Raw genomic sequence first — 27,409 nt, 5'->3', positions numbered from 1 at the left:
GGCTCCCACGGCACCCACAGCACTGCCTGCCACAGCACACAGCTCCCACAGCACACAGTCCTCATGGCACACAGTTCCCACAGCTCCCCCACAGCTCCCACACGGTTCCCGTGGTACACAGCTTCCATGGCACACGGCTCCCAGACAGCTCCCACATCACACAGCTCCCACGACGCTGCCTGCCACAGCACACGGCTCCCACAGCACACGGCTTCTACGCCACACAGCTCCCACAGCTCCCACACCTCCCATGGCATGCAGCTCCCACACCTCCCACACCTCCCATGGCACGCAGCTCCCACACAGCTCCCACAGTGGACTGCACCACACAGCTCCCAGAGCTCCCATGGCACACGGCTCCCAGGACTCCCACACAACACGGCTCCCACGGCACACGGCTCCCATGGCACACAGCTCCCACAATATGCAGAAGGCACACAGCTGCTACGCCACACAGCTTCCAGAGCACGTGGCTCCTACACAGCTCCCATGTCACACGGCTCCCACAGCACATGGCTCCTACGGCACACAGCTCCCATGGCACACAGCTCCCACACAGCTCCCACGGCACACAGCTCCCCCAGCACCAAATCCCACAGCACACAGCTCCCACAACTCCCACAGCACACAACTCCCACACAGCTCCCACGGCACACAGGTCCCACGGCTTCCATACATCTCCCACAGCACATGGCTCCTACAACACACAGCTCCCACAACTCCCACAGCACACAGCCCTCATGGCACACAGTTCCCACAGCACACAGCTCCCACACAGTTCCCACAGCACACAGCTCCCACACAGCTCCCATGGCTTTCATACGTCTCCCACAGCACACAGCTCCTGTGGCACACAGCTCCCATGGCACACGGGTCCCACACAGCTCCCCCACAGCTCCCATGGCACACAGCTCCCATGGCACACGGGTCCCACACAGCTCCCATGGCACACAGCTCCCATGGCACACAGCTCCCATGGCACACGGGTCCCACACAGCTCCCATGGCACACAGCTCCCATGGCACACGGGTCCCACACAGCTCCCATGGCACACAGCTCCCATGGCACACGGGTCCCATGGCACACGGGTCCCACACAGCTCCTATGGCATACAGCTCCCGTGGCACACGGGTCCCAAGCAGCAGCACCTGGAGAGCACAGTGTGGGTGGATGGGGAGGTGCTGGGCAGAGCTGGGCCGTGGTGGCAGGGGAACGGGTCAGAGGCGGCCGATTGCTCACCCTGCATGGGGATAGGGGTGCCCAGCCAGCAGCAGGTACGTTCCCCTGATCCAGAGCTGGATCAGGAATGACTTGTTTCTGATTTCTGTCATTCAACAAACAAAAGAGTGAGGCAGCGGGGCAGCCTTGGGAGAGGGATCGTGGAAGAGGGCCCAGCCCAGCACGTGTATCTCACATGAAGGCACAGAGCTGGCTCCCTCCTGTGTTTGGAGACATGTGCAGGTGGGGATGGAGGGACCAAACCCTGCCTTTGCTGCTATGGTCACCTGCAAACAGTTTTAGGCTGGACATAAGGAAGAAGTGTTGTACCATGTGGGTGGTAGGGACTGGCACAGGTTGCCCAGAGAAGCTGTGGCTGCCCCATCCCTGCAAGTGTCCAAGGCCAGGTTGGACAGGGCTTGGAGCAACCTGGGCTAGTGGAAGGTGTCCCTGCCCATGGCAGGGGGTGGAATGAGATGAAGGTGTCTTCCAGCCCAAACCACCCTTTGAGACCATGACTCTATGGAAGAGTCCTTGAGCAAGTGCCCAGCACTGTGAGGTGGATTTTTTTTCCCTTTTTGACCTTTCCCTGGGAATGGACCATTTGGATCTCTCCAATTTACACGGCAACGTGATACCTTCCAGCTTGGAAGCTGGGGCAGTCCCATTTCCATGAGTTAATAGAGTCTGGAGAAGCTGTCAGACAACCAGTGTGCAGGGGTGATGGCTGCAGGTGACAGTGGCTGCAGGATGACCTATAAACCCTTCTTGGCCACTGTGACCTGCCTGTGTGTTGTCCTTGCTGGGACCAGGCGAGTTGAGTGAAGTCACGCGGTTCCCTGTGCTTCAATCAATGTTTAAAAATATAAATCACGGATCTTTTCTCAAGAAAAAAAAAGCTGGATTGGGCAGGTTCAGGTGTGCTTTGGGTACCAACAGCAGCATCTCGAGTGTGCTCTCAGCTGAAGCTCTGGGGGGTAGATCTGCTTCAGGTCATTTTTTTCCACCAGTGCTAGAAAAAGTTTTCTTTTCAGCCAGAGGTAATACTTGCTCTTTATCATGGAAATGTGCAACTCTAAAAATAACCTTTCCACAATTCCCTGGCTGTCTGCCTTTCCACACAAAGCCCAGTGTCTCTTTGTCCAAATGAGCTCACTGTGGGTGATCTGCATCACCTTGTGCAGAGGTGAAGGACTTCCCTCCCTCCTGTGCTGGACCCCGTCCCCACATCAGGCCCTGCTTCTCACAGACTGGGCACAGACTTGGTCTCTCATCCTGAACAATTTAAATACAGCATTTGCAGTATGTCTGTTCTTGGGAAGAGCCAGGTCCTGGGTCCTGGGAAGGATGGGTAAAGTGCCTTAGGATGCTGGAGTGGCAGCAGTAAAGTTGCCAAAGCATGGGAACCTCATGGAATTCGACCAGGCCAAGGGCAAGGTCCTGCACCTGGGTTGAGGCAATCCCTAGTGCCAGCACAGACTGAGGAATGGATAGATGGATGGATGGATGGATGGATGGATGGATGGATGGAGGACATCCTGTGGAGGACTAGGGGATTCTGGTGGGTGAGAAATGGGACATGACCCATCCACAGGCACTGGCAGCCCAGAAAACCAAGTGTCTCCTGGGCTCATCCCCAGCAGTGTGGGCAGCAGGAGAGGGAGGGAATGCTCCCCTGAGACCCCCTGGAGCTGCCTCCAGCTCTGAGGTCCCAACACAAGACAATGGTGTTAAATTGAGGGTGTAGTCAGGTTGGACATGGGGAAGAAATGTTGGACCAGAGGGTGGGAAGGCCCTGGCACAGGTTGCCCAGAGAAGTTGTGACTGCCCCATCCCTGGAAGTGTCCAAGGTCAGGTTGGATGGGGCTTGGAGCAACCTGGGCTAGTGGAAGGTGTCCCTGACCATGGTAAGGGCTTGGACTGTATGATCTTTGAACATCCCTTCCAACCCAAACCACACTGTGAGTTCATGATCCTATGTTTAAAGCACGGGACAGAAAGGAATTATTTAATTACACCAAATATCTCTGGTACAAGAACAATTAAAACTCCAGAAAATTCCAATTGCTCGTTTGTGATCCCAAATTCAGCCTAGTTTGTGTTCCTCAATCCTAAAAGAAATACGGCTGGAGTGTGAAACCCCCTTGGGCAGGACCCCTGTGCAGCCCCACTGCTCATATGCAGGTGTCAGCACAAGGGACTCCTGGTGATCTGGATGATCCCAGCTTGCTCCTTGATATCAAGTGCTCATGGAATAAATTGAAAGCACTTTATCCTCCCTGCATTCTTCAGTGTTTCTTACCACTTCTCTGTACCTCCTGTTCCTGGAGCTTTACTTGCCACAGATTTATATTCATCTCCATTTTCCCATACATGGTGAGGAGGAGGAGAATATTTTCCCACCCTCTCCCAGTGGCACAGAAACTGGAGCTGGAAAACCCACCCAGCAGCCTGAAGGACAGGCTGAAGTTTTTTTGAGGTACTTAAAGAAGAGCAGAAACCTCTCAGCCATTTTGGTGCATTAATAAAGGAAAATGGGAGAATAATGCAGAAAGGACACAAACATGCGGGAAGTGCTTTTTTTTTTTTTGGAAAACACGTGGTGTATATTATGCTGATTAAATTCCAACGTTCCAATAGTAAATCAGGTTGTTGCTAAACAGTCAATACCAAAAATAGACCCTGCTGGATCCAGGCTACCTGAAGGTATTGATTGGGAAGTTTTCCAGGAGCTGAGTAAGGTGGTGCCTTTGCCATTTGTGTTGATTTCCAATAATTCCTGGCATACCTGGCAGGCACAGGGAGCTTTTTTAAAGAGAGAGGGAATGAGCTGAGTAATTATTGACTGATTAACCCGACCTTGCTTCTGGGAAAAATAAATGGAGTATTAGAAGTGGAATTTGATCAGGAGAATTAAAGGAGGGTAAGACAGTTAGTGCTGTCTGTGTTGTAAAAATAGAGCTGAGGAGCTTTAGTTGGTACCTGTGCCCTCAGTGCCCGTGGGAGGCCTGGGGTGGCTTTGCTGTGAACCCCAGCACTGCATCCCAAGTGTCCTCTGTCCATCCTGCAGCCGAGGGGGGTTTGTGTGTGGCTCCAGGTGGGATGGGAGCGGGTGGTGGAGGGACTGTGTGCTTGTGGTGGTGATCAGTGCCAACCTGTAGCTAACGGGGTGGATGGAAGGGCTTGGAGGAGAGCATGGAAAGGGAAGGAGCGTTTGGTCATCAGTCAGCTGATTTCTCCCGGAGAGCTGAACATCCCCAAACCCTGGGGACGATGCTGCAGGGCTCTGTCAGATGGGCACATTTGCAGCAGGTGGGAGCAGCATCCGCAGCCATTCGCTCACATAAATTTTGCTGCCTTAATTGGGTGCCCCTCGTGGAGCTGGGATGAGTCCCCGGGGGTGCAGCTGCCTGCAGCGCCCACCAGATCCTGTGCTTCCATCAGAGCTTCCATCAGGTCCGCTGCCTGCTCTTAATTAAAAGATCTCCTAAACTCCCCCTTGCTTTGAGCTGTCGATCCTTGCTGCTTCCTGCCAGCTCAGCGACCTCCCGCTTTCCCAACAGCTGCTCCGGTGGAGCTGTAAGCTGGAATACAGGCGTGGGATGTGTTGGGCTGAGGATGCTGGAGATGAGCTGTGGGTCCGGGTTTGCTGCTGAGTGTGTTGGCAGGAAGCTCCCCGAGCCCGCTGCAGGCAGGATGGGCAGCAGATTTTGGGAGCTGTGGGTTCAAGCTCACACCAGTGTCCAGGCATGAGGTCATTTACATGACCCTCCTTCATCCCTCACTGTCTGCAAACTGATGTTTTAGTGTTAATTGGGGAAAAAATGAAATCCAGCTTTCTCTGAAAACAGAGAAGCTGGAGCAAGGCACTGCACTGCACCAGCTCTGCTCCTTGCACAGGGTTATCACCAAACCACAGTCATTTGGTGGGAGCACTGTGATCCCCTCATTTGTGCTGCTGGATCATAAACAGCCAGCAAGTGGCTGCAGGAGAAGCTGTTGTTGTCAGCAAGTGTGGCCAGTGGGACCAGGGCAGGGACCATCCCCCTGTGCTGGGCATTGCTGGGGCACCTCAAGTCCTGGGAGCAATTTTGGGTCCCTCACAACAAGGAAGACATTGAGGGGCTGGAACGTGTCCAGGGAAAGGAACAGAGCTGGGGAAGGGGCTGGAGCACCAGAAGGAGCTGAAGGAGCTGGAGGTGCTCAGCCTGGAGAAAAGGAGGCTCAGGAGGGACCTTCTCACTCTCTTCAACTCCCTGACAGGAGGGGGGAGCTAGGGGAAGGGCTGGGCTCTGTTACCAGGAAACAAGGGACAGGACAAAAGGAAATAATTTCAAGTTGCTCCAGGGGAGGTTTAGGTTTGATATTAGGGAAAATGTCTTCACTGAAAGGATGGTTAAGCTCTGGCACAGGCTGTGCAGGGCAGTGGTGGATGTCAAAAGTCAAAAACTACAATTTAATCTGTTGTGGGTCACCACAAAACACAGGTAGACAGACAAGGCATTTCATGGAACACTTTTCCTCCCAGGGGATCCCTAAAGCTTTTCAGTCCCTTCTGTGCATCATCTCTGTTCTGTTCCTGTATAAAAGCCTAGTGACATTTTGCACTGACCTTGAACCCTGGCAGTGTCTCTCCTTGCTGCACCTCGAGCAAGATTTGTCCCTCCTGGCATGCAGGAAGTTAAAAATCCCAGGGCTGCTGGTCCTTCCTGATGGCACTGGATGTCTCCCGTGCCCTCGCTCCTGGCGAAGGCAGATGGACGACCTCGCCGTGTCCTGTTTCTGCAGCTCAGCAGGCAGCTGGAGCTCCTTGTGTCGCTTCTCTGTGGAAGGGGCAGCCCCAGCTCTGCTTGGAGCAGCTCTCTCCTGTCCCCCCTCTGCCTGCTCCCCATTCTGTCACACCTGCTGCAGATGGTTGTGTTGAGCAGAGCTGAAAAAACAAGAAAATTCGGGAAGGGTTGAGTCAGTGTCTGATGATTTTCTTCTTGTTTTCCGTAGCTTGAATAAATAAGTTTCAATGTCAGGCTCTGAGCTCTGTTTCCAAGAATAAACGTCAGCCTTTGGGAACTGAAGGACTACACAGAGGTCACTGATGTCCCAAATGTCTTTTGGCAAATGGAACTTCAGCTGGAACGTCCTTCTCCACAGGGTGCTCTCCATCCATCCCTCTATCTATCCCTCCATCCATCCATCCCCCAGTCTGTGCTGGTATGGGGGATTGCCCTGACCCAGGTACAGGACCTTTCTAGCCAATCTCCCCCCTGGTGGTTTTTACAACAGGTTTCATTTGTACTGCTTTAAGGCCATGAAACACTGTGGAAAATGTTTCAGCCCTAGAAAGGATCCCTAGAAAGGATTCCTTATGGTTTGCTTCCAGACACCAGATCATTGTGGGGCTTCCAGGTCTGTGCTTCCTCTTTGCATTCACCTTTAAAAAATACTCAACATTCAGTAAGTGGAAGTGCCAAGATAAACAAGAAAGGTTAATTTTCTTTTTTTTTTAATTTCCTTCAAGGAACTGTGCTCAGGATATTCTTTCATTTTTTTCATTGAAAGAACTAAGTCTTTGCCAAAAAGATTGTTCTTCCCAGCTTTGCCAGGTAACTCAGCTGGAAATTAGTTTGGAATTGTGCCTTTCTCGATGACGTGGGTTGGTTGCTGTCAGAAAAGACTTGCAGGTTGCAAAGGTAAAGATTTCTTAGTCCCAAAAAGGAGTGAGGCAGCTCGAGGCTGAGCACCCTGTGAGCAGAGTCACCGTCACTGTGACACCCAGGGGAGCTGCAGCGGGTGGGGACAGCGCCTGCCCTTCACTGTGAGGGGTGGAGGACTGTGCCTACCTGCTCCTGCCTGCTCTCCTACCTGCTCCTACCCATTTCTGCTTGTTCCTGCCTACCTGCCTGCTGCACCTGCCTGCTCCTGATGGAGCTTGCCTGCATACCTGTTCCTGCCTGCTGCTCCTGCTGCTCCTGCCTGTTCCTGCCTGCTGCTCCTGCCTGCTGCTCCTGCTGCTCCTGCCTGCTCCTGCCTGTCTGCTGCTCCTACCTGCTCCTGCCTGCTCCTGCTTGCCTGCTTCTCCTGCCTGTCTGTTCCTGCCTGCCTGTTCCTGCCTGCCTACCTGCCTGATTCTGCGTGTTCCTGCCTGTTCCTTGCTGCCTGCCTGCTACTCCTGCCTGCCCACTCCTGTGTGCTTGCCTGCAGTGTTACCAGCCTGGGTTGGGTGTTTACTCTGCCAGACAGGTGCCCCATTTGCTGCTGGCAGAGGAAGGAGAAAGAGCTCCCACCTCTGCCCACACCCCTGCCTGCACCCCTGCCTCCCCTGCACTGCCTGGGTTGCCTCCTGGACAAGGTCACAGCAGGCCCTGGGGCTTCTCAGGGACACAAGACTTGACCTTGGACCAAAGCCTCCTCCTCCCTCTCAGCGGGGACTAGGGATGTGGCCCCACGTGCTGGTGGCCATGGGGACATTCCAGGTGGGCTGTGGGATGTGGGGAGCCTGACCCATCCCCTGAAACATCCCCTCTCCCCCCTCAGTGCCGCTCTGGCGTGGGGTGGCACCGACCATAGCGTGACAATGTTGTGGTACTTGAGCTTCCCGTGGCTGGATGTCACTCTCTGGGAATGGTTAAATAGATCTGAGTGAGTCACTTAAACAGACGCCGTGGATGTGAAAATAATTGTCTGGGCAGCCTGTGCCTGCCAGGCCGCCAAGTAATCCTCACACGGCCTGTGACTCAAAGCCAGCCAGAAGGAGAGTTCTCTCTGCTGCTCAGTTGGAAATATTTTGAGGAAGGCACCCAGCTCCCGTTCCCTGTCCCCTGCATCCCTCTGTGTGGTCCTGTCCCCATCCTGAGTGGCCACCACAGGACTGTGCTCACTACCTACCCTGTGCATCCTCAGTGGCAGCATCATGGCAGCGTATCATGGGATCATAAGGATCCTTAAAGATCATCTCATCCCACCCCCTGCTATGGGCAGGGACGCTTCCCACTAGTCCAGGTTGCTCCAAGCCCTGTCCTGCCTGGCTTTGAACACTTCCAGGGATGGGGCAGCCACAGCTTCTCTGGACAACCTGTACCAGGGCCTCCCCATCCACACAAGGAAGAATTTCCTCCTAATGTCTAAACCCTGCCCTCTGACGGTGGGAAGCCATTCCCCCTTGTCCTGTCCCTCCATCCCTTGTCCCAAGTCCCTCTCCAGCTCTCCTGGAGCCCCTTTAGGCACTGGAAGGGGCTCTCAGGTCTCCCTGAAGCCTTCTCTTCTCCAGGTGAACACCCCCAGCTCTCCCAGCCTGGTTCCAGAGCAGAGGGGCTCAAGTCCTCAGAACATCTCTGTGGCCTCCTCTGAACTCTATCCAGCAGCTCCATGTCCTTCCTATGTTGGAGGCCCCCATGCTGGAGGCAACACTGCAGGTGGGGTCTCACGAGGGCAGAGTAGAGAGGGAGAATCCCTCAGCCCAGTTTGACAGGGAGAAGGGAAGGTACAAGGCAGTGAGTTATGTGAAATTGTTTAATAGGATCGAGGGTGGATATGGGTGGGAAGGGGATATGGATGAGAAGGGGCCTTGGAGGTCCCTGGCCCAGTCCCCTCCAGCAAGTCCATTGGATCTGGTTGCTCAGCCACATGCTGAATATCCTTAAGGAAGGATGTCCCACAGCCTCTCTGGGTCCAGTATTTGACTGCCTTCATGACCGTTGTTTTTTCCAATATCTAATTTGCATTTTGCTGTCCCAGCTTGGTCCAGCACTGGTTGTCCTGTCCCTGTGCACCCTGAAACTTCAGCAGAAAGCTGAAGGTCACTTCCAAGGACCAGCAGGATGCCTGGCCCCAGCTTCTCACCACCCTCCTGCAGGGCAGTCGCAGGCAGCAGTAGGAACTCCCTTGGCTTTCCAGGTGGACAGTCCCAACTCCCTTGTGTTCATGGCAGTCCTGGGTCCTTGTCTGCTTCCCCAGCCTGGATGGTTTCAGGGAGTTACTCAGCCCAGGCTGGTTCGTTGCTTTATTAAGAAACAATCATTAATTCCTTGTTATTACAATTATTAATTTCTTATTATTGTAATTTCTTATTATTTATTTACTTCTTATTTTTACATGTTCTTTCAAGAATGGGAAAAAATAGATAATTAGTCATTTAAATGAGAACTCAAACTGAAAATATCCTCTTCCTGTCCCTGCATTTGTGCTCATTCTCTAGCAAATATTGGGGGGTGAAGGAATTCACAGATGTGTCCCTTTTCTCCTTTTCCCAATAGTGCTGAAGTTCATAGCTCTGGGTCAGGAATGTGTACAGCCTCTGGTACGATGGGACCTTCCCCCAGCACATTGCCATCATCAGGATTTTCTAATTATGCCTGTGACTGGCAGCTGGCATTGGAGCCATTGACATGACTCAGTCAGTGTGCCTCATCTATATTAAACAGTGTTTTATTTAATTAAGTCTTGATCTCATCAAAATCAAGAGGGAGCGTTGGGGTGGCAGCAGGGAGAGCTACACTGACAGGGCACAGCTGAGTACTGGAATGCTGGGCACAGGGATGTGCCCCTGCTCCAGCCCTGCTGTGTCTGGGGGTCCAGCAGTTTCTGGAGCACAGGATGGTGTGGGGCACAGCTGCACGTCCTGGCTCCATCAAGGACATGCTGGTTTCTGGGAGAGGAACTTGGATGAGTTCAGACTCACAGGATGGTTTGGGTTAGAAGGGACCTTAAAGACCATCGAATTCCAATCCTCCCGCCATGGGCAGGGACACCTTCCACTGGCCCAGGTTGCTCTGAGCCCTGTCCAACCTGGCCTTGGACACTTCCAGGGATGGGGCAGCCACAGCTTCTCTGGGCAACCTGTGCCAGGGCCCACCACCCTCATGGTCCAACATTTCTTCCCCATGTCCAACCTGACCCTACCCTTGTTCAGTTTAACCCTGTTGTCCTGAGTTGGGACCCCAGAGCTGGAGGCAGCTCCAGGGGGGTCTCAGGACTGTGAGGAGAGTCCAGCATGCAGTGAGAGGTGGAAATGCTCTCAGTCTATGGGTGGGAGTTCTCCCACTCTAGGTGGGGGGAGTGCTCCCACTTTGGAGGTGGAAGTGCTCCCAGTCTGGAGGCAGGAGTGCTCCCAGTCTGGGGGTGGGAGGGCTCCCAGTCTGGGGGTGGAAATGCTCCCAGGCAGGGGGTGGGAGTGCTCCCAGCTCTGGTCTCCACACACTGCAGGGCCAGGCAGCAGATTTTTGCAGTGTCTCCAACATATCCATGTTGCTCTTTCCTCTCTCCCCAGAAACGAAGGAGGAGCTGGAAGAGCTGATGTCTGACATAAAGAAGACGGCGAACAAAGTGCGCTCCAAGCTAAAGAGTGAGTGTTGGCTCGTGATGGAGCTGTGGAGCTCTGCCCAGAGCACTCCTATCCTGGGGGTGCACCCCAGGGATGGCCATCACCTTCCCTCCCCCTGCACCCTCCAGCTGCTTTTATTTGCCCTTTGTGAATTTGCCCCCTTGTGCCCTGTTCCCAGGATGGAGATGAGGGAATGGGGCCACGAGCGCCTGGTGGTGTCCAAGCCAGTCCTGTGCCACCACCACTGGCAGGTTTTGGGCTCTGGGCAAACCCCTGGCACAGCCAAAGGGTGGGCTCCAGGGCTGGGTGGGTGAAGAGGTGCTGCTGTGGGATGTGCTGCAGGACATGACCTTCAGTTTCCACCACTGGAACAGTCAGTCAGTCTGTCTGACAGTGAGGAGTGAGAACAACGTGAGTGTCAGCCTGCTGATGGACAGGGTTGTGCTGGAGCACTCAGATGAGCCCAGAATTTCATGACTGGACTCCAGGGATTCAGGGGGTCAGTGAGGACACTCTGGTGCAGCTTGGATTTGTCTCTGGTAGTCTTGGACACCAGGGTGGGATTTGGTTGAGATTGGTGCAGGAGACCTGGCTGTCTGAAGGGTGGGAGAGGAGCTGGTGCTTATCCCATGGCAAAACAAAAATCCTTTTCCATTAGTGTTTTGTTTGGTGTTTTTTAAGAGGCTTTGAGAGCCTGAAGGATTGCAGGACAGGCTTCAACTCCTGTTTTCTGCTTCCAGAAAAGACTCCCTGGTATCATGTTTACCTGGAGCAGAGGATGATTAGTCCTTGTGCTTTGTCCCAAATCGCCTCGTGGCCAGCATGATCAATGACAGAAAACAGTCAGGACTGATCCAAAACAACGTCTGCTGACAACAAACTGACTTCTTCAGGCCAGATATTGCTCATGCAGGGGCTAACTCTAATTACCAGCTTCTTGGGAAAATGTGATTTTATTAATTATCATAAATGCCCAGTGTTTGCCGATACTGTTCCTTCGGAATGGGTTTGTGACAAGGGTGGAGGAAGCCCAGTTGCTGCTGGAATACACTGAGCTGTGCTGGAGGTTGAGGGGGCAGCTCCAGGGAATGGGGAGCCTCTGCTGCAGGAGGAACCTGCCCCATGCTGGGCTCGAGGGACCTGCTCCAGTGGGGAAGGTGCTGGGAACAGCCAGGCTCAGAGAGCTGTGGGACGTCAGCACTGGGAATGGGGTCTTCAGCCACACTGAGGGGATGCCTCCAGCTCACACCTGGTGGTTTACATGGAGATGTGTGCACCTGCAGGCTGGCCAGCCTCCTGATGGGAGCTTCCTTCCAGGCTTTATGAGTCTCTGAAATTGAGTCTTTGAATTAGCAGGTCCTGAGCTGGCCTTGAGGAGAAGGTTTCATAGAATCCTAAAGGATGCAATGGTTCAGGTTGGAAGGGACCTTAAAGACCGTCTTGTTCCACCCCACTGCCATGGGCAGGGACACCTTCCACTAGACTAGGCTGCTCCAAGCCCTGTCCAACCTGGCCTTGGACAGTTCCAGGGATGGGGCAGGATTGCACTGCCCTCATCTGTGCCAACCCTCCTGCCCTGCAGTCCTGTGCCCTCTCCCTGCCCAAACCATGGTGGGACATGGGGCACTGCTCCTCCCTGACATGATTCATGGGCTTTGGGCAGTGAGAACTTCATCTCAATTAGCTGCATAATTAAAGGGGCAGATCCCTGCCCTGCTGCAGGGCTGCTCAGCATGGTGAAGTGCATTCTTGCCAGCCTGGTGAGTCCTCCCTGTGCCAGGCTGGGCAGCTGGAGGAGCTGCTATTTTTAGGGTCCCTGGAGAAGTCTTGAGGTTTGGTACTTTGCAGAGACATTTTAGCTCTGGGTTTCCTCCTCCTGAGTCGCTGGGCAGAACAGCTCTCCATTTGGTTTGAGTACTGACCTGGGCATCGTATCAGTTTTGTGTGGAAATCCTGGCTCACCTGCCTGGGAATGACAGTGCTGCCCTTGACAGCCCCAAATCTCAGCCAGTGGCCAGGCACCAGGTGTTTTGCAGTCATGAAATGGGGCTTTGCTGCCAGCCCAGGCTGAATGTCAGGCCGGAGTCAGGAGTTGGGAACTCCTCGATCCAAAGGCTTCAGTCTTTCACAGTCCCTTTGCCAAACAATCCCTTTCCTTTGGTCAGGCATTGGAACAGGCTCTCCAGGGAAGTGGTGGAGTCACCATCCTTGGAAGTGTTCAGAAGTTAGTAGATGTGCCATTTGGTGCTGTGCTTTCGCGGGCATGAGGTCGAAGTTTGGATTTGATGATCATGGAGGTCTTTTCCAACCTTCTTGATTCTGTGATTCTTCTCCAAACAGCACAGAATAATCTGTGTCCTTCTACCCCAACCAGGTATTGAGCAGAGTATTGAACAAGAGGAAGGACTGAACAGGTCATCAGCTGACCTGCGGATAAGGAAAACTCAGGTGAGTCTCTGCCCTCTGGCACCAGGAGGACAGGAATTGGCAGCTGAGGGATTCCAGGAGGTGCTGGGAGAGGTGGGCTGTGCTTGGCTATAGAACAGCCTTCTCTAAGTGAAGCTCTGTCTCCTGCCCCACCGTGCAAGGTTGCTGTGTAGGTTTTTTTTACCTTCTGGTGATGCTTTGGTGAGAGAGCACCCCAGGGGGATGCAGCCATTGCTCCAGCCTGGAATCTGCCCCTGTGTCACTGCAGTGCCTGGTCTGGGGGATGTGGGTGAAGACAAAGCATCTCAGAGCCTTGCTCTGCAGCCAGGAGTGAGGTTTAGCAAATTATTAAAGGGATAAAGGCAACAGGAGCTGCCAGTGTTGCTCTTCATCACCTGGGGTGGGATCAGATGTGGATCTGCGGCTCTCACAGGGGTCCTGCACACACACAGCTCAGTAAAAGTCCTGCTTTCTCCACACTCTGCAGTGGTGCTGAAAGAGTTCTGGTGTTTATAGTTTGTTTATCTCCCCTGCAGGCAGCTCTGCTGTCCCTCCTGGAGGGACCCAGCATGGGCAGAGCTCTGCTGAGGTTGGAAAGGACCTTCAAAGATGATCCAGTCCAACCCCCTGCCATGGGCAGGGACACCTTCCACTAGCCCAGGTTGCTCCAAACCCTGTCCAACCTGGCCTTGAACACTTTAAGTGATGGGACAACCACAGCTTTTCTGGCTTGGGCTACCTTCCCCACATTTGAGGAGTGAAGAGTTGCTGGCCCTGGGTGAAACAACCCCATTTCCTAACTGTAGTTAGTATTTTCTGTTTAATGAGTTTCTTTCAAACACAAGGTACATTTTGGTATGCATTTGATTTGCTGAGAATATCCAGGTAGCTTTATTTAATAACTGAAAGCCATCTCAAGTGCTTTTTTTCCAGCCCATTTTGCATGAAACTCTGTGTTCCTTCAAAAATCAGATGCATTTTGTAGACATGTGGGATGCCCGTGGGAACATAAAATAGCAATCTGAGAAAATAAACACTGAGTTAAATAACTTCTGAAGCAAAAGAGGTGTAGCGTGGTGTGCTGGCGAGCAGGAAGGGTGTCACTCAGCACCCAGGCTATATTTGACTGCAGATCAGCATAGGTTGGTAGTTTTCAGCTGAATGAGAATGAAGTGGATTTTAGGAAAAACAGTTTTGGAAAGGCAGTCCCTTGGATGGCATGTCATGGCATTGCTGGATTTTGGGCTGAGGTGCTCAGGAGCTGTTCTGACCTTACTCTGGGCCAGCACCTCTGGAGCAGAGCCTGGAGCTGTCGGGTGCGTTTGTGTGAGGTTTGAGGTGGAGGAGGGAGAAGATGAACTGAGGCTGAGGCTGTGCCATGAATACTGTGCTGATGATGGCTCAGAATAGCTGCAGAGCAAATCCAAGTGTATCCTCGAGATGTCTCCAGTGCTGTGTCCTGGAAGGAGGGCTGTGCTGGCTGGGGCTGCTCCAGGTGTGACAAGACCTGCACCAACACGGCCTGAAGAAAAGGAGGCTCAGGGGGGACCTTCTCACTCTCTACAACTCCCTGACGGGAGGTTGGAGCCAGGTGGGGGTCAGGCTCTGCTCCCAGGGAACAAGGGACAGGACAAGAGGAAACGGCCTCAAGTTGCTCCAGGGGAGGTTCAGGTTGGATATCAGGTAGAATTTCTCCATGGAAAGGATGATCAGGCTTTGGAAGGGGCTGCCCAGGGAGGTGGTGGAGTCCCCATCCCTGGAGGTGTCCAAGGAATGATTGGAGGTGGCACTCAGTGCTCTGGGCTGGGGGACAGGGTGGGGATCAGGGCACAGGTTGGACTTGATGATCTCGGAGGCCTTTTCCAACCAAAATGATTCTGTGATTCTGTGACTTTGAGCAACCTTGGCCTCAGCTCCAGTTTGCTTGGGCACAAGTGGTGTGAGGGGGGTGCTGCCAACCACCCCAGGGTGTCCTCTGGGGGCTGGAGGCTGTGCTCAGGCTGAGGGGTGTCACCTGCTGCCACCTCCCCCTTAGTGCAGCGTTTGGGCTGGAAATGCCTTTGGGGTGGCTGGAGGTGCAGGGGGTGCTCAGGACTGAGCCTTCCCTGCCACGGGGATGGCAGGGCTCTCCCTCCTGCAGGACCCTCACCCCCCTCTCTCCTCCTCTCCCCTCCACAGCACTCCACACTGTCCCGCAAGTTCGTGGAGGTGATGTCCGAGTACAACGCCACGCAGACCGACTACCGGGAGCGCTGCAAGGGCAGGATCCAGAGGCAGCTGGAGATCAGTGAGTAAACCTGGAGTGGGAACACAGCTGGGCTGTGTGTGTGCCATGGGGCCACGTCCTGCACTGGCTCCTGATGGGTCAGAACTGCTCCTGCAGCTGGGTAGAGCTCCCCTGGAAAACGCAGGGGGGCAGAGGGGCCCATGGGTGTGACTGGGACACGGCTCCTGTGGGAGATGGACAGGGGGTGATACCTTGAGTTTCAGTGGCAAAGCACATCCAGCAAAGCACATCCCGAAATGCTGCGGAGAGAGCGCCGGGAGCACAGGGAGAGGAATGTCTTCCTTGTTTGCAGCTCGTTTTTAATTCGAAGGAGCTCATGGGAATTCCAGCCTCTCATGTGTTCTTTGCCTTCCTTGGGGTGCTCTTCATCGTGGCTGAAGTGGGCTAAACGTGAAAGCAGAGAAGGGAGCTCTTGAGATGGGAGCACTCCCTGCTCCCAGTGGTTTGCCTTGCCCAGGAGGAGCAGGAGCCTCAGTGCCTGCCCCAGGCACCTCCCAGAACCCAGGGCCTGATGGCTCTTAGCAGCAGTAATGTTGTTTTCTGTCCAAGGGAGGGGCCCAGGTGACACTTCTGAGGCTGGTGACACCTCACCCAGGTGACACCACTGTGGCACTATCATCTCTCTGAGTCATCCAGAGCCCATCATCCAGGATAAGTCTGGTCCTGCCTGTCCACAAAACACTCTCCTGATGGTTCTTCTGGGCAGTCAGTGATACCTGGATAGTTTTAGAGCAATGGGATCATCTCCCAGCAAGGAAGAACCATGTCACCGCCGTAATTAGGAGAATAAGCAAGGGGAAAGTCAGGGCATGCAGAGATTTAAAGAGATTTTTGTAAATAATCTCATTGTCAGAGGCGTCGTGGGGTTTGTGCTCGGAATGGAGGGATCTGAATCCTAGTCCTTTTTTTTAATCTCACAACCAAATGGATGTTTTTCTTCCTTTCAACAGCTCAGTGTGAATGATGACAGGAGGTCTGTGAGTCAGAGTGGTGTCCTTGGTGGTCTCCTGTGGGAATGTCTTTCATGGGCTGGGATGCCTGGAAATCTGGGTGCTGTGGGGTTTCCATGGAGGGCTCGAGGGAGACTCAGCTGTGCAAGCCTCTGTTAAAATTAGTCTTTCTGATGTATAATAGTAACAGGGCTGTCCCAGGGTGGCTGGATGGGAAGGCTGACTGACACGAGGCTCAACAAGAGCTTGCTAGTTTGCTGTAGAGCAGGATGATGTGTCACTGCTCCAGCTGCCTGACTCACTCATCAGCCAACGTCATCCTGCAGGTGACAGCTGAGGGGTGGCTTGTCATGTGAACAGGAATTTAAGGTACCCCTGTGCCTCCCTCTGAGAGAGGAGATTTGGGAGGACTCAGCCATATCCCTGATTGGCTGCAGACCTGAAGGAAACCTTCTTCTTGTTCTCCTACTGGATTTTGGAAGGACTTTGCTGCTCTACTTAAATTCTGGAGATACATCAAGTTATGCTTGTGTTTGCTCTGTCTGTCCTGCCGGGCTGCTGGTGCCTGACAGAGCCTGATGGCTGCAGGAAAAGGGCTGCTCAGGATTCCCTGTGGAGCAGTGAAGGATGCAGGGGAGGTGTCCCAGTTCCTGACAGTGAGGGACCTGCATTCCCTTTGGGATGGAGGTGTGGAGCAGGTGCAGAGGCAGGGTGGGGTTGTGCTGGGGAGGGACACAGTCCAGGTGGGATTCCCACATCTGGACAGCGGGAAATCTCTCCTGGCAGAAAGGCTCATCAAAAGGAACAGCTTATGGAGGTTTTACTGCCTGGCCTGGGGCTCTGCTTGGCCTGGGGTGTTCCAGGCAATGCCTTCGGCTCCGGCTGCTCCGGGGGCTCCTGCGCAGGCTCTTTGGAGCAGAGCTCAGCTGGGATGTGGCGACTGCACTAAAGCTCCACGAAATCCTCAGCTCTCACTTTTAGCTGAGAGATCCAAAGATAGAAAGTGCTGGGAGCTCTGACAGCAAAGCCAGTAAATCACTCGGGTTTTGGAAGTGTGGGAGCAGGGACTTTTCAGCAGCTCCGGGGGGGCTCCCCAGCGCCCAGCAAGCTCCTCCATCCTCACCACATCTGCTCCTGGCTCTGCAATAGGACAGCTGCAGAGCTGGTGATGTGAAATCACTGCCCCGGGCCATAGCCACCCCCTGGGGCTCCCCACAGCCCTCTCAGGATCTGTCCCTTCTCCTTGTGTAAGCACTGCCATGTCTGTGTGTGTGCCAGAGGTTGTGCCTCAGTGACCATCACCATCACCCTGCCCAACCAGAAGCATGTCTGATGGGATGAAGTGGATCTCTCCTCTCCTTCTCCATCTCCATCTCCCTTTCCTTCTGCATCTCCCTTTCCACCTCCTTCCCCTCCCTTCCCATCCCCTCCCCTCTCCCACTGCTTCTACTTCAGCCTTAATCGTTGGCCTCGCCCCTTCCTTACTCACTTTACTCTGTTCCCAAGCACTCCAACATCACAGGTGCCATGGAGGAATCACAGGATGACTGTGGAGGGATGGCAGGATGCTCCATGTCCTGGGGCTGGTGACAGCAGGACAGATGTGCAGTGGCTGGACCGTGCCCCCTGTCTGCTCCCGGGAGCTGTGTCCCCCCCTGCACTGCCTGTGGTGGGAGTTGTCACTCCTTCGTTTCTTTCCTCTCCATTTTGTCCATTAGGAGAAATTATATCTTAAATCTAATTAGTTTTTGCTCCCGGAGAAATTGGATTTGGAGCTTGGAGGAGCTCTCTGTGGTGGGTGTGCAGCTGAAGCTGTGGAGGTGCTGCGCAGACGCTGCTTGTTTTTGGAACAGTTTTGTTATGTGCAAGACTGAGGAGCCAAAAATAAAGCATCTGCTGCCTCCGAGGGCACTGCGAGAATTCGTCGGTGCCCACCCTGCTGTGCCAGGCCAGCTGAACTGGTGTGCAGAACAACGAGCTGTGGGTGCATCCCACTCTCAGCCAGGAGGGTTCAGGGCCCTGGCAGCTCATCTGGGCTGCCCCAGGTGATTCCAGAGCTGATTTAGGGTTCCTGTGGCACTTTCATCTCAGGAATGACCACGGGATTTATCTTGAGTGCAGATGCTGGCACAGTGCTGGCCACTGGCCCTGCCACCCCTGCCCAGGATGAGCAGAAGGGCCCTGAGGGCCGGGGAGGTTGTTGGCACTTTGTGACATGCTGGGCAGGTTTTTGTAGCAGAAACCTTCTCATCCTGACACCAGCTTGGGCAGTGCCAGACCTGTCTGAGCTGAGGGACAGCCAAGTGGATCAGTGACTCTCACATGTGGGCAGACAGGACAGCACTATCAATCTCTCCATGAGTTGTAGGGATTTGAGTCTGATGAGAGCTTAAAAGCCAGCTCCAGATAGAGGATCCAGGCCTTGGGAAGGTGCCTTGGCCTCGGTGTGTCCAGCCTGAGCCCCAGCTGTGGCTCTGTGGTTGCTTGTGCAGCCCTGCTGCTGGAAGGAGGGATATTGCCACTGGAAGGAGGGATATTGCCACTGGAAGGACGGATATTGCCAGCCTGAGGAGCCCAGCTGAGCCCTTTTAATTCAGCCACGGTGTGTTGGACTCCTGCAGCCTCGAGGTGCCTCGAGTCTTCCCTATTTATAGGCCATCTGTGTGCAGAATTGGGCAAACTGGCATCAGCTGAGTGGTGGGGGAGAGCTGTACCACTGGAGGCTTCCCTGGGAGCTTCCCTCACACCCTGCTGGGGCCACTGCCCCATCCCCTGGGAGCTGGTCCGTGGGGATGGTCACTCCATCCAGGTGGGCACTGCAGGGCCAAAGGCTGTGCCTTGAGGTGGGAATTCTCCTCAGTGGCTTCATGTCCACCTGTCCCAGAGCTTCCAATGGCCCTGGGCACTCTCTCTTGCCATTCTCTCCCTGCCAGCTCAGGGCTGAGGTTGCTTCTCCCCATGTGCTGCAGCTCCCACCAAGCTCTGGGCTGCTTGTCTTGTTGGCAGGGCTGCTTCTCCCCAGGAAACTTTAATTTCTAGAGTTGCCAAGTAAGAAGCAAATGTACCTTGGAGCTCTCTGGGGGAGGCACAGGTCCAATTCTCAGGATTTTCCAGTGTTTTGCCAAGTTTCTGGGCAGTAGAGTTCCCCCAGGCTGCTCTCCCTTTGCAGTGACTCCATCCTTTCACTCCAGTTCATGGCTGTGCTGTGGCTCTGTGGTGATGTGGGCAGCAGATCAGGCAGGTACCCAGCACACTTTGAGCTGATTTCATTGCTGTGGAGGAGCTAATGACAGCTTTTCCAAACCAGGAAACCTGGCCAGGAGGCAGCAGCCTCCATGGGAAACCCTCTGGGGTCCTGCAGGTTGGTGATGTGGTTCTATGGCAGATGCTGTGCTGGACAATGTGTGGGTGATGTGCAGCCACCGGGCCCTGTGCTTTGGCTGAGCATTAAAGCAAGTTCTTCCTGACCAGCCATGGCCCTTGGCCAGGCTGGCACTGCCTGGCTGGGTGTTAATCCATGTGATGTCTTTGCTCTCGTCCTTCACCTCGATGCAGCTGTTACCAGCCCTGTGCTCTGCATTAGAGGAATGAGGCAGTGAGGAGGTGGTGAGAGACAGGAAGGGAACATGTATCCTGCATCCTATCCCACTTCTGCCCATGAGAGACGTGGCATCCCCTGGAGCTGAGCCCACCACTTTCCCTCAGGGCTGTCTCCAGGGCCTGCACTGGGCAGAGCGAGTAGCCCACCTGGCTCCTTGTCTCGGGCAGTGACTGCTCAGAGCTGGGCACATCAACATGAGGGTTTGTAAATTTGTGCTACTTGAGCCCTTGTTCTCCCTTCCTGGAAGCAAGGCAGTGTCAGCCCAGAGTGAGGAGCCAACAGGTAGGAAGGGCTGGCAAGAGGTGTCCCGGGTCACCCTTGGTGGTAGTGATGTTCTGTCACCTCAAAACGTGTAATGGTGGCTGAAAACTGGCTGTGGATCCTTCCCAGAGCTGGGGAAGGTGGGGAGGGTGACTGATCCTGAAATTCTGAGATCCTGAGAGCCCTGAGCATACAATGGCAGAGCTCAGTCCTCATGTGCAGCTCTGAGCTACCACGGGGCACAGACGAGGCTCAGGTTGTTCTTGTGACACAAAACAGCAGCTTCTCAGGGGTTTGGGGGCATGAACAGGTCATAACTGTCAAGACCAGCCTCACACAGGAGGCTCCCTGTGCCTGTGGATCTGTGCCATTCCTCCACCCCGAGGTGCCCTGGACTCATCTTGGAGGATGCTGTTGTCCCTTTCAGCATGACTGGCTGCAGGCAGCGTGGTGCAGGGGAGCACTGCACCAGACCCCAGCCCTGCCCTGCTGGTTTTGGGTTCATTGGGCTTGGTGAAGTCACTTCATGAGCTCCTCCTGCCCAACTGCCCCATTTGCTCCTCATCGCACTGTTGAGGTGTCACCTGCCCTCTCTGCAGGTGAGCTGCTCACCTGCCCATCCCACTGGGCAGTCCCAGTGCCTTGCCCAGCATCTCCATCTGTTCAGGTGTAATTCCACGTGTCCCATGTGGCTGTTAGCCTGAGGAACACACCGCAGTTGATGTGGGGATCAGTGCCATCCATGGAGTGATCAGCATCTCTGCGCTGTAGCAGTGTGGAGCATGTCTGTGGGGATGAATTGCTCCTGTAGGAGCCATGGAGGTCCCATCCCAGGGACACAAAGGGCTGTGCCACAGGGGGAAGGACAGAGCTTGGCTTCTGTTACACAGCAGCAGGGCCAAAACTTGGGCAGCCCAGCTGAGCCTGTTGTCCTCGTGGCCTCGAACTGGCCTAGGATGGGGTTTGCCAAGAGCATCCCTGCTTGTGGCTTGCTGCTCTCCATCCTTCCTTCTTCACAGCCACCAGCTGGATGCTGCTGGCTGCCCAGCAGGAACGAGCAGCATGACCAGAACGAACAGATGGGCTTTCCTGGGTGAGCTGAGCCAAGCTGGCAGCTCAGTCCCCTTAAAAAGAGGGGTGTCAAAGCTGAGCAGTGAGAGGGCAGCCCCTTGATCTGCCCGGTGTGCTCTTAGGGCTGGAAGCTTTGCTCCATTTCACTCATGGGAGATGCCATGGAACCAGCAGAGCCCTGTGGTGGGACTATGGGACTCCTGTTGGGGACAGAAGACTCCCCCTGACCCGTGTTGTGTCATTGCAGCTGGCAGGACCACCACCAGCGAGGAGCTGGAGGACATGCTGGAGAGCGGCAACCCAGCCATCTTCTCCTCTGGGGTAAGCATGGGCTGCAGCTGAGCCAGCCCCATTATCCCAGGGGATGGGCTGGTGGATGTGCTGCCACAGTGGCCATAGTGCTGGAGGGGGCCCTAGGGGCTCGGGTGTGGCCTGAGGATGCTGTTGGAGCAGAGCCTGCATCCTGGCTTTCTGCTGCAGACCACCTGGCTGGAGTTGCTGGAAGGGCTCTGGAGCTCCTTCTCGTCCCTCTGGGACTCGACACGGTGCTCAACGGCCTTGTCTCCTTTGCAGATCATCATGGATTCAAACATCACCAAGCAGGCACTGAATGAGATCGAGACACGGCACAGCGAGATCATCAAACTGGAGAACAGCATCCGAGAGCTGCACGACATGTTCATGGACATGGCCATGCTGGTGGAGAGCCAGGTACGGAGACGCTGCGGCCCAGGGGCTGCTCACCCGGGGGAGCTGGAGGGTGATGGGGGTCCCTGCGGTGGGGGGGGAGGTTGGGGGACAGTGGTCCCTTTCCTGGGTGGGTGCTGAAGGGAAAAACCTCATCTAGGACCGACATGGCTCCCAGTGGGGCTGAGCTGGGCTCCCCAGGGCTGGAGCCACCCGCCCTGTGCCCCCACAGCCAGGGGTGCTGCGTGCCTGGGGTGGGGGGTTTGGTGATGGGCTCTGGAGGAGGGCAGTGGGGGTGGCTGCCATGCAGGGGGAGATTTCTCCATCTCCCCTGAGCATCGGGCCCAGATGGGTGAGCTCGAGGTGCCGCCAGCCCACGGCACGTGGCCCTTCAGCCGGGTACGTGCTCCGGGGTCTGTGCTCACCCCCCTTCTTGCCCGCCATGCTGCCACGGCCTGAGGAGACGTCGGTGGCAGGTAAAGGCCCCCTGGCCGAGCCCCGTGGTGCTGCATGCTCTGCTCTGCATGGCTGCTCCTGCATGACAGATGTGTGGGGTTTGTGGTTCCTTGCCCTGCTCTAAGGGCTGGTCAGTGCCAGCACCCTGCCTTGCCCTGTGGGGTGAGAGGCACTGAGCTGCCAGCACTGGGAGCAGAGGGATGCCAGGCTGGCAGCAGGGCTGGCAGCTGTCCTCTGCCCCAGGAATAGCACAGGTGGAAAGGAAAGCAGCACCTTTAGGCAAGGCAAGGAACAGCTGGTGGAATCAGTGCTTGGGGGGTAACACCACAGCAACCCTGGGCTTCAAGGCTTGTCCTCCTCATGCTCTCCAGCATTAGGTTGAGAAACGGGCATTGCAGACCTGCTGGCCATGAGCCCCCAGCTCTGCGGCTTCAGTTACCTCCGTGCCATGCAGGAGGGCACTGGGCTTTGAGCCACTGGCCCCTGCCAGCCCTGTCCAGCTGCTGCAGGACTTGGCTGCTTCCCTGCACAGTCAGGATGGGGTCAAAGGAGGTGGACAGGCTGGGGGAGCTCACCCCAGCCCATGTCCCCACATCCACAGGAGCCCACACCTCCAGCCCGTCCCTGCAGTAGGGAGCACAGCAGCGCTTGTGTGGATTGGAGTGGTGGTCCCTGCATTCGCGTGGTTTCGTGAGCATCCCGTGTGGCACTGCTGGGGATGTCCTTGCTCCCTGCCGAGCATCCCGTGTGGCACTGCTGGGGATGTCCTTGCTCCCTGCCATGCATCCCGTGTGGCACTGCTGGGGATGTCCTTGCTCCCTGCTGAGCCTCCGGTTTCTGCGGCATGCGGCGCGGTGTCCGTGTAGACCCTGTTGTGGCTTTGGTGTCACCTGAGATATTGGACAGGGTGGCCACCAGGCCAGGACCAGGCTGGGAACCACCTCGACCCTCTCCCTTGCTTGTGTCCCTGCTGGGATGTGCACAGAGGTCCTCTGGGACAGGGCACGCCATCCAGAGCTCCCACCCCAGAGCACCCAGAGCCTGCAGGCAGCTGACAGCCTCTCTCTCCACGCAGGGCTGCCGGGCAGGGCAGTGCCCACCCGGTGCCGGGGAGCAGCGGAGCAGGAAGGAGCTCACGCCGGCACACGCGCGGGCGCGTGGGCTGTGTCCTCGCTCTGCAGGGAGAGATGATTGACCGCATCGAGTACAACGTGGAGCACTCGGTGGACTACGTGGAGAGGGCTGTGTCTGACACCAAAAAAGCGGTGAAGTACCAGAGCAAAGCCAGACGGGTGAGTCACGGCTCTGTCTGGGGCCCATCTGCCCCTGCCTGCACTGCTGACACCTCTGTCCCGGGGGCAGGGCTCTGCTGGCAGCCTGCCTGCCCCTCTGCCTGCCCCGGGCAGGGTGGCACAGCCTCGCAAGTGCCTGGGCACTGCGTTACCCCACACCACTGTCTGCAGCCCATGGCCTGCAGGTGGCACGGCTGAGGCAGAGCTCCCAGGACAGGCTGCATGAAAGATGACAATGAGCCATGGGGCAGGCCTGCTGCCTGGGGAGAGGAAAAGGGACAGGGTGGATCCCCTGGACCAGGCCTCCTGTGAGAGCCATGCCCCTTGCCAAAAAAAAGTAGAGAAAAGGCGTGGTCCAGCTCAGACACTGAGCACAGTGCCAGCTGCCTGTCCCGCTCCCAGCACGGTCCTGTATCAGCACAGGAACCCAGGGGCCACCAGCTCAGTTTGGCCAGCCCAGGGCTGAAGCAGGAGCTGGGGTGCTCATCCCTGCCCAGGGCAGCCAGGACCCCTCTGGCTCCCATGATGCTGCTCAGAGCCCACCAGGGGCAAAGCAGAACAAGGGCAGACTGCAACCTCAGCTCCTGGGTGCATCCTGCCCCAACACTCACCACCCCCTCTCCCCTCTCTCCCTGCTGCCACCGGGACACCTGAGCAGAAGAAGATCATGATCATAATCTGCTGCGTGATCCTGGGCATCGTCATCGCCTCCACCTTCGGCGGCATTTTCGGCTAAACTCACCCCACGGGACTGTTTGTGTGCGATGGACGGAGCCGCGCGTGCCATGGGGCTGCAGCCACACCGGAGCGACCCACGCAGCCCCGGAGCCTCCCAGCAGCATTTCAGTTTCTAATGCATGGTTGTTTGTGACGCTGTGTGTGCGGTGCGGTGCGTCTGTGTGGAGGGAGCGCCGGCCCCGGGGCGCAGGCGGGGGGAGGGGGACGGTGATGGGCACGAGGGGGACCCTGGAGTGGGGAACCCGAGCTCTCATCACTGCTCCACCCCGGGGGCCGGCTGGGACCAGGTGGGGACAGAGGCGCCCTTGGGACGCTGCTGCTCCTCCTGTGCTGGGCAGTCTGTGTTAGAGACAGCTGAGGATGAGGAAGGACAGAAGGCAGGTGTTAAGGGGTCTTCGGGAGTGCAGTGCCCAGTCAACCTCCCCAGCTTCCTCATCACCTCCAGCCAGAGCTCTCATGTCTGTCTGTGCTTGCAAACACCTTCCCTTGGGCTGCTTCTCTCCGGGGTCCTTCCCCAGGGGTGTGCTCTGCCTGGCCCTACCTGTCCTGTGGCTGTGCCTGGCTCTGGGGCTCCGTTCCTGTCACTCCACCAGTGGCAGGGCTGTCCCCTCCGCAGGAGAGCCCTCGCTCTGGTGCAGGTGCCAGGGGCTGGATGTGCTGCTGTGGGCGGTGGGTGCCTGATGGAGCAGTGTGGGATAAGCAGCTGCTGCTTGGGGCCATCACAGTTGCCTGGGGACAGGGACAGGCCATGTAGGGACCTGTGCTGCACCTGGTTGCTGGCCTGGCAGGGCAGGATGGCACAGGTAGTTTATGGCCAAGTGAGTTTTGCTGTCCGCTCGCCCTGCACCGGAGCCTCATCATTCTGCTCTCAGCCCTGGCACACAGTGGTCCTGGTTCCTGCTGCCCCAAGGCCTGGGCTCTGTTGCTGGGATTTGGGGCTGGCACTGATGCCCACAGCCCCTGGCAGCATCTGCCTGCTCCATTCTGGCTTCTCCACACAGGCCAGGGGTTGGAGGCAGTTGGGCTCTCTCCTGTTGTGGTCCCAGGAGAAGCCCTTGCTGCATCCACCCCCCTGCAAGCGAGGGGTAGCAGCCTTCCTCCTCCTATCCAACCAGCTCCTGAGCAGGCCAGTGCCTGACTGCCTCTTTGCCACCTCCTGGCACCCCCCTGCCCCTGGCACAGCGCCCTTCTGCTCAGCCATCCCATGAGGCACCTGCCCTCACCGGGGTGCTGTGGGAGCACCTCTGCCACGCCCAGGAGATGGATGCAGCTGCTGTGGGGTCCTGCTGGCAGCTCAGAGGGGTCCTGTGCTGCCACTGCCCATTTCCCTGGGGCCAGGGACAGGGCTCTGCCCTCACCTTCCTCCGGAGAGCCCAGGGCTCCAGCTGGCCCGTGCACATGCCAAAGCACCCCAGAGGAGCCCCGAGCAGGGGAGGCACTTGGGGCCAGGCTAACTGCCATGCACTGGAACAGGGTTGTGAGCCCAAGTGCTGGTAGCAGAAAAGGGGCACTTGACGGCAGCCAGTATTCCAGCCACAGGCAGTGTCACCTCCCTGCTCCCACCAGGGTCAGGGCAGGGCTGCTCCAGCAGCTGGCGGGGTGCTGTGGCTCAGGCACTGGTTGTGTGGTGCCCATGGGTGCGGGGGGAAGGCAGTGGCTGTAACCACACAGCACTGCATCCCCCAGGGCCAGCCCTGCCCAGCAGCAGCCCTGACACGGCTCCTTCCCTGCCACTGTCACCCGAGGTCCCACTGTACAGCCCCCGGTTGCATCCAGCCGCCCTTGGGAAGCGAGTCCAGCCTGGTCCCCCACACTGCCCAGCCCAAGCCCCTTGGGGTGCGGCCACGGGAACATCCAAGGCCAGAGCCCCCTTTCACGGTCCTGCACCAATGGATGTGAGCTCCAGCACTGCAGCCTGCGTGGGCCAAAGGGCTTGGGGCACCGGGGCCATGCAGGCAGGGGCAGGAGGGAGGCACGGGCAAGGTCCCTGCTCTGGGGGGACATGTCTGGCTGCAGGCAAGGGACCTGGAGGCGATGCCGAGTGCCCGTGCTCCTGCCCCCGTGCAGCTCCCTGCCACGGCTGCCTGTGCTTGCTCTGCCGGGCCAGCGAGAGCCTCGGGCCCCTCCTCCGGGAAGCAATAACACTGGGCAGGCAGGAAAATCCTCCTCGCAGGCTCCCGCCGTGCAGCTACGCCCACTGCTAGCACAAGGTGACTTTTTTTTTTCTTCCAAGCAGCGGCTTTTATGGCACATGCTCACCTGACATCAGGGCTGTGGCACCCCCGTCAAGGCACAAGAGGAATTCTGGTCCTTGCTCCTTCCTTGTTGGCACCACCACTGCCAGCAGCCCCTCAGCAGCAGGAGCCGGGCGGGGGCAGTCTGGGCCGCTGGCACTTTGCTGGGATCCTGCAGGCCGTGGCACAGCCAGGCTCCGAGGCGAGGGAGGCGAGGAGCAGGCTGCCACTGCTGCCCCACAGGCAGGCTCACACTGTCCTCGCTGTGAGGGGAGGGTGTTTTGGTGCAATAATTACCCCTGCACTACGGGAAGCCCCCGTCCAGTTCCTTTTTACCTACCTGTTGTTGCATGTACAGACCAAATCACCAAGTGTGGTTGTGCTTTGGGAAGACATTTCACTTTTTTCTTTCCAACCTCCCAACCTCCGCCCGCTTGTCCTTTGGGTTCCACCACCTCTGTTCCAAGTGCCACCTGCCCTCCCCGCGCCGGGAGCGTGTCGATGCAGTATTCCACGAGCAGTGTGGGGCACGCACAGCTTGCACTCGAACTGGGGATTGGTTTTTTTTGTAATTAATGTACTTGAAGGCTTTCCGAGCCCCCCGTGGAGTTGTACTGTTGCTGTACTGTGAGCTAAGTGTCCTTGTTTTCTATGTGGATCTTGACCCTGGCTTGCTCTGTCTCACTGGGCTGGATGACACTGTATGTTGCCTCTTTTCTCCTTCCCCCTTTTCCCTCCCTGCTAGCCTCCCTTTCTTCTCCCAAAGCTTTGGGTGCAAAACAGCTTCCCATTTTGTGGAATTTTTATGTAGAATAAACATTTGTAACTGTAAAGCTCTGGCTGGCACCTCTCTGTTTCAGGGGAAGGGAAG

General features: G+C 56.3%; 1 protein-coding gene across 2 annotated transcripts in view; it reads left to right on the top strand.

Moving 5' to 3' along the window:
• STX1A (syntaxin 1A) overlaps positions 1 to 27,371 on the top strand; it is a 65,709-nt gene extending 38,338 nt beyond the window's left edge. Inside the window, exons 4-10 of one of the 2 annotated variants that reach the window (XR_007908019.1) lie at positions 10,481 to 10,555; positions 12,909 to 12,982; positions 15,140 to 15,248; positions 21,379 to 21,452; positions 21,705 to 21,842; positions 23,350 to 23,566; positions 24,225 to 27,371. Coding sequence is in view for 1 of the 2 variants with exons in the window: in XM_051809327.1 (XP_051665287.1) it covers positions 10,481 to 10,555; positions 12,909 to 12,982; positions 15,140 to 15,248; positions 21,379 to 21,452; positions 21,705 to 21,842; positions 23,456 to 23,566; positions 24,225 to 24,302 (659 nt within the window). In the remaining variant the exon portion in view is untranslated. The remainder of the gene's footprint in view (positions 1 to 10,480; positions 10,556 to 12,908; positions 12,983 to 15,139; positions 15,249 to 21,378; positions 21,453 to 21,704; positions 21,843 to 23,349; positions 23,567 to 24,224) is intronic. The other variant, XM_051809327.1, reaches the window with a different exon arrangement.
• The last annotated feature ends 38 nt before the right edge of the window (positions 27,372 to 27,409 follow it).

This window comes from Manacus candei, unplaced genomic scaffold, assembly GCF_025592945.1.
Source record: "Manacus candei isolate 608988 ecotype Guabito, Panama unplaced genomic scaffold, ASM2559294v1 h1tg000076l, whole genome shotgun sequence".
NCBI classification, from domain to species: domain Eukaryota; kingdom Metazoa; phylum Chordata; class Aves; order Passeriformes; family Pipridae; genus Manacus; species Manacus candei.
The sequence above is the reverse complement of the archived record's forward strand: the minus strand, read 5'-3'. Positions and strand labels throughout refer to the sequence as shown.